This window comes from Vombatus ursinus, unplaced genomic scaffold (genome assembly GCF_900497805.2).
Source record: "Vombatus ursinus unplaced genomic scaffold, bare-nosed wombat genome assembly UNPS02014802.1, whole genome shotgun sequence".
In the NCBI taxonomy this organism is placed as follows: domain Eukaryota; kingdom Metazoa; phylum Chordata; class Mammalia; order Diprotodontia; family Vombatidae; genus Vombatus; species Vombatus ursinus.
In genome coordinates, this window is record NW_020954580.1 from 6,076,561 (window position 1) to 6,083,375 (window position 6,815).

Genomic DNA, 6,815 nt, shown 5'->3' on the forward strand with positions numbered 1-6,815 from the left:
CCCCCCCCCCCCGCCCCAGTCTCATCCCCCTTACCGGTCCTTGCCAGGCCCAGTCTCCCTCCAACTCCCAGCCCCCTCCCCAACTCTCATTCGCGTCCACGCAGCATACTAACCCGATCCGAAAAAGCAGCCTCTCGCTGCGGGCCATGATGAGGCCGGGGATGCCCCAGCGGGGTCGACCGCAGCGGGTCCGGGTGAACAGGAGCAGGAGGAGGACGAGAAAGACGAGCCCACAGCAGGCGAACGGGTACAGCGACGTGGCTGGGCAGCCCAGCAGGGCCATGCTGGGGGCCGGCTCTGCTGGGGACCCGGGAGGGAGGGCCGTGGGCGGGGCGCTGCTAGGCTACAGCCCGCCCTGGCCACCCACACAATGGACCACAGGGGCCGGCCCCGCCCCTAGCCTTGACCTAGAGATTCTAGACCCGCCCCCTCCGTTGATATTAGGGCCAAGAGCCTCCCCTTGCTTGCTGCCCCTTCCCAACACAGAATGCTGCACAGACAGGTTTTAAGCCAGCCGGTGCCATTTGTACGCAGTGGCAGTGGGCGGTGTGGTGACTTTGCTAGCCCTAGTCGGGGAAGGTCTGAGAAATAGAGGGGAGGGGGTTTGGAGAAAGAGGTAGGGGAATGGCACCTGCACCTGCGATTTCATCCTCGAACCCTAAAATATAAGGCTTATCTGTGGGGTTTCTGACTGGGAGACTCGTTCTTCTTCTCATGCTTACCCTTCACTGAACTCCAATTCAACAGGCATTTATCAAATGAATCCTTTTCGCAGCGGGCATCATGCTAGGCTGCTAGTCGCTGGTGCGGAGATGTTGAAAGCAGGAGACATAAGACTCAAATGTGTGCATCGGAAAAGCTTAAAGCAAATCGAGCTGTGAAGTGGGGAGGGAGCAGATGCAGAGGGGTTGGGGGTGGGGGTGAGGCATAGGGTTGAAAGGAGATGGAAAAAGCTAAAAATATGAGATTCGAGGCCAGGGTGAGAAGGACAGGAGCCAAGTTCATTCTGTCCCCTAATCCAGGAAGGACAGGAAATGCTGCACACAGCTACTGCTTGCTACCTCTCCCACTGGGAGACTACTGAGGCAGGAAGCAGATTAGGCAAATTTCTGTCTTTCCACCACTCCCCCTTGTGCCCAGGCCTCAGTGACTGGATTCTGTCCTGTCCCCCCTTCCCCTCCCCCCACTCCTACTCCGCACCTCGGCTATGGAAGAGGAGGGAAGGATTGGAGAGGGAGTCTGTGGGTTGAGAAATCCAAGGCAAAGAGGTCTGCTCAGGCTGCCAAGCGGTGACTATTTATAGAAAAAGGAGGTGGGTGCCCTTTGCTCTCCCCGTGGTCCAGTTCCAAGGCTTGTTGTGCCTCTGACACTCTTCTTGACTTCATTGGACTTCAGGCATCTTGCAAGCACGGGTGAGGAATAACTCAGTCCTCCTAGCAGAGGAGGTGGAGGAGGCAGGGAAGTCCCACCAATTCTCCTCCCAAGCTGCTTTTCCCAGTTAAGGTTTCTGCAAACCAGAGTTTCTGAATGAAGGACCCAGTCCTTCCAGGAAGGAAGAGTATTTTGGTTGTTGTTTTCATTTTCTTTTCTTTTCTTTCTTTCTTCTTCTTCTTCTTCTTCTTTTTTTTTTTTTTTGGTTTGGTTTGTTTGTTTTTTGGAGCAGTGTGCAGCCTTGTCTTAAGGGACTGAATCAAACATCATTGGCCCCATTCATTAACTCTTCAACTGGCTCACCTCCCAGCTCTTAGGATCATAGGATTAAAATCCAGAAGGAGTCTTAGAGTTCATCAATCCAACCACAGCACTTTGTAAACAGGAAAACAAGTGGGATTCAAACCCTGATCCTCTGACTTTGGACTCCTCAACTGGCCTCTAACCTGTGGGTGGCTGGAGCCACAAAGCAGGCTAGAAGCAGGAGAGCCAGGAATCAAACAGAAGTTTAATTTCAAAGTGAGGAAAATGCTTGGAAGTGGAAGTCCCCCTGAGAAGGAGGGCTTGTGGCTTGTGACAGGGTTAAGGCTTTTAAACATGAAAACCACAAAGAGTCCGGACCCAACATGTCATCCTTAGGTCTTGAGTAAACAGTTCCCATGGCAGGCCTACACCTGTAGGCATTTGTGCAACAATACAGGTGTTCTTGGGTGCTGTGGGAACAGTCCTTAAGTTATTAGAATTGTTGAGCCTTGTGATTGTCTGAAGTCTTTAGGGTCATTGAGCAGTGTGATCATTCAGCAGGCTACAGAACCAGAGTTAGCATGACAGGAACAGGAGTGCAGCCCTTGGTTTGGTTCACTTAGCAGTTGTAAGCACAGGAATTGTTCAGAGTGTCAGGAGATGTGATTGGTGACTTTCTGCTGCAATACATTGGCTGTGGCTCCAGCTCTCAGACCAAGATCCCCTGGGAAATAGGGCTAAATAGTTAAAATCATAAATCCTAATTCTGGGATTTTGCTGTGGCTGAGATCATCCAGAGGGTGAGCGCAAAGAATTGTTGTTAAGCTAAGCTTAGGACATGGCTTGCTTTCTGGGCCATAGCTCTAGAAAGGGTGTCTCCTAATATCTTGACAGACTACACCACACTGAAGGTGGGGAAATGTTGACCTTCCCTTTTGATGATTTATGTTTGTGCTTGGTGTCTGCCATATCTTATTTTCTAATAGAGGAAGACCCTCCAAAGATCATCTTTTCCAGCCTCTTGCCTCTAGTCATCCATCATAGCCCATCCTCAAATTCTGATGGATGGGGGTCACTCTGGTATAGGGGATCTTAACCTTTTTTGTGTCATGGACTCTTTTTTGGTAGTCTGGTGAAGCCTATGCACCCCTTTTCAAACTAATGTTTTAAAACTCACAAAATAAAATACACAGGATTCCAAAGGAAATCAATAATATTAGAATTGAAATAATTACCGAAATATTTTTTTAAAAACCAAATTCATGAGCCCCAAGTTGAGAACTCTTACACTTCTCTAATAGCTGGGAAGCTCCAGAGAAATATTTTCCCCTCTTATTCTTCTCATTGAAGGATAAATTCTCATAAATGCACCAGTATTGGGAGTTTGATCCTCCCTTTTTTTGGCATGGGGGTTGCTCAGAGCATCTATCTTCCTTCTGTTTCCCTTTCTCATAAACTTGAATACCATGCATAAAGCGGAACATGTCCCACCTGTAGAGGTCTTTGCTTATATTGGTATTAAGGGAGAATAACTAGTAGCCAGCTATTCAGGATGTAGTATATGTGTATACTACCAGGTAGTGGTGCTCTCATCCCTGAGCTATCAGCTGAAGAAATTGTGCAAGTATGAAAAGTTTTAAAACCTGAGTCTCTTTACACTTCATCTGCACATGTGTAGACAGTACTTGCCTGGTTCCTGCATTTTCCAGCCTTTCCTATTAGTGCCCTCCGGGGCTCTTATCTAGTCTTGAGCATGATTTAAACCCATCAAAATTCATAATTAACTTGACTTGTGTTTACCTCCATTCCCACTGGATCCTAATCTCTTTTCCTAACTTCTTGTGACCCAAAGGATTATTGATTCACATATAGATTACATTTATTAAACAAAATGGAAAGGTAGAGCATTAAAGCCTGTGTGGCTTGAGTAAGTCATGGCCTCTTATGTTAATCTGAGTTTTTCAACTTCTACTCTTCTCTTCTTGAGTTCCATCTCCCACTGTTGTTTTCCTACACAAGGGCATCCCAACAGCCTTTATACTAAGCACTATGACCTCAGAGGAAAGAGGGAAGGAGAGACTCAGATTATTTTATTTGTCCTTCCCCCAATCTGGCTGTTCCTATATTGATTCTATTAAAAAAAAATTTATGAAATGTATAACATTTTGCATTACTTGCAGAATAGTTAAGAAATATAGTACCAAAGCACACAGAATACTAGAATAAATTCCATCACAAATTTCTTCTTTAAAAAAAAAAACTTAAATAGTTGGAGGAATATTTAGTGCTCATGGCTAGGCTGTGTCAATATAATTAAAATGACTCTATTACTGATGTTAATTTATAGTTTTAATGTTATACCAACCAAACTATTAAAGAGATACTTTACAGAACTCAATAATATAATAACAAAATTCGTTTGGAGAAATAAAAGATCTAGTAGTTATGTCAAGAGAAATAATATTAAAAAAAGTTAGGGATGAAGAGAGAATAGCACTTCTAGTGCTCAGCCTTATAAAGCAGTAGTCATCAAAACCATTTGGCATTAGTTAAAAAATAGAGAAGTAGGTCAATAGAATAGACAAAGAAGAATCAGAAATAATGGAACTCAATAACCCACTGTTTGATAAACCTGAAAATAAATTACTTGGGAAAGAATTCTCTGTTTGATTAGAACTACTGGGAAAACTGCAGAAATTAGGCTTAGACAAATATTTTACATATTCTACAATATTCTTGAATATTACATAAATATGTCTTGGATCATTGTATTGATAAGAGTAGCTAAGTCCTTCACAGTTGATCATCTTTACAATATTGTTGTTACTATGTACAACCTTCTGGTTTATCTCACTTCACCTCGCATCAGTTCATGTAAGTTTTCCTAGGCTTTTCTGAAACCATCTTGCTCCTTATTTCTTATAGCACATAATCATATCCCACAACTTGTTCAGCCATTCTCCAATTGATGGGCATCACCTCAATTTCCAATTCTTTGACACCACAAAAAGAACAATTGCATACATTTTCAGACTGCTTCCAATATATGGTTAGGTCTGTTGATTTTTTCCCCCTCTACGTCCTCTTTTTCTTTTCCTTTAAAAAAGTCTTTCTTATATGCAATGGCTCTTTGGAAGGGGAGAGTTGGGGAGATACTGAGAGAAATTTAAGAGATGTAAAAACAAAAGATACTAATAACATTTTTTTTTAAAGAAAGAAACCTCTGGAGAGAGAGCGAAGGCTGCTATAGGAAAAGATGCAAAGTATTATGTTGTCCCTTTTGAAGGACCCTCAGTCACATGACATCTGTAATCCCAGTGGTTCCTCACTGCCACTGTCCCCAGCTAGGTGGCTGTTTCCAGGCATGGGCAGTGAGTCTGCACTGCTAGAGTGTCACAGGAAGTGTTGCAATTGTATTTATCAGATAATCGGATCAGGGTTAGGGCGGAGTTCTAGGGAGAGAAAGCCCTCGAGAAAGAACTTGAAAGGCTGTAGCCCTGGATAGAAATAGACCGAGACACAGAGCACAGTGTCCTGGGAAAACAGTAAACTTAGTAGGGACAGGGAGAGGTGCCCTTGGGGAGAATGAAACTTACATACCACTGGACTGGACTGGGAACCCAGATGGAGCCTTCTCAGAGACAAGAGTTGGGCGGAATTTTCCTGCTCTTATAACAAAAATATAACATTTTCTATCCTAGGGCTTAGAATACTCTCCTGTATCCATTTCTCTGCCTTCCTGATGGAAAGCCCCACCTGCAGGCAGAAGGGACATTTTTTTCCTAAGCTTAAACATCTCCTTGGGAGATCCCCAACCAAATAGAAGAGACAAGATAGGGGATTTTTGAGCTGCAAGCAAGGATTTACTTTCAGCATTTACTAATTGTATGACCCTAGGCAAATCACAACCTTTCTGAGCCTTGCCTTTTCCCCTTCTTTTACAAAATGGAGTTAGCGTTAACAGGCTCGTTTGGGAGAATCAAATGAGATAATATATATAAAGTGCTTTGCAAGCCTAAAAGCACTATGAATGTCAGCTATTATTATGATCTTTGTAGTAGGCATCTCCTAAGGGACCACCGTCCACCCTCTCCTTTACACACAGAAGGGTTTTGAATGCCAAACAGAGACTTTCATATTTTTATATTTTAATCCGGAGATAACAGGGGAACCAATGTATAGGGGGGCTGACATAGTTACACTTGTGATTTAGGAAGATCAGCTTGACAACTGTGAAAAATGGACTGAAATGGAGAGAAGTTCAGGCAGCAAGAAAACTAACGGGTACATTTGGAGCTTTTTTTTTTTAAATCATTGACCTTTTTGGAGTATAAACCAAGCATGTAAAGGGCAGAGGAACAAAGCCTTTATTAAGTGCCTACTATGTGCCAGACACCGTACTAAGCAAGGGTTTTACAAATATTATCTCACTCAATCCTTGTCAACTAGCAAATTATTTTAGCTCAGAGGGGGCTTCATTCTGGAAAATAGGGCAACTCAAGGTAGGAGAAGAAGAAGAAGGAAAGAACAGTACCTGTAGGTGGCAGAGTGGATGGAGCACCAACTCTTCAGTCAGAGGATCTGAGTTCAAAGCCTGCCTCAGACACTTAACTAGCTATGTGACCCTGGGCAAGTTACTTATCCCTGTTTGCCTCAGTTTCCTCATCTGTAAAAAGAACCAGAGAAGGAAACAGCAAATCACTCCCGTGTCTTTGCCAAGAAAACCCCAAATGGGGTCACAGAGAGTTGGGCACTACTGAAACAACTGAACAATAAACTGCAGCCAGATGAGAAATTAGGAAATATCTGAGCTGACTTTCCTCTTTGAAGTTCATGCCCTCACCCTCCAATCAGAGGGGCAAAGGATAGTGATATGGAGGAATACCAAAGCTGATGGGAACAGAAGGCAGCTGTTCTGCAAATGGCCTCTGGGCACATCTGTTTCCTTGGCAAAACTGAAGATGAAAACATGGATCTTAACAGTCACTGCTGTAACCACGGGAGAGTTGGAATTTCAGACCTTGCTACCAGGGGCAGGTTGCTAGCTGCTTAGGAGTTTTAATATTGTAGTTTTTATTTGTTTATTCCATTTAGTAAATGTACTCTAAGCTATAATGTGTTTAGTCCATGTGGGCCCCACA

The 6,815-nt window shown here is 43.8% G+C and overlaps 1 protein-coding gene across 1 annotated transcript in view; it reads right to left on the reverse strand.

The window, feature by feature from the left end:
* Positions 1-1,042, reverse strand: part of PNKD (PNKD, MBL domain containing) — a 21,513-nt gene extending 20,471 nt beyond the window's left edge. Inside the window, exons 1-2 of the mRNA XM_027873713.1 lie at positions 723-1,042; positions 114-297 (exon numbers count right to left, since the gene is read on the reverse strand). Of these exons, the coding sequence (XP_027729514.1) occupies positions 114-283 (170 nt within the window). The 5' untranslated portion in view covers positions 284-297; positions 723-1,042. The remainder of the gene's footprint in view (positions 1-113; positions 298-722) is intronic.
* Between the last annotated feature and the right edge of the window lie 5,773 nt (positions 1,043-6,815).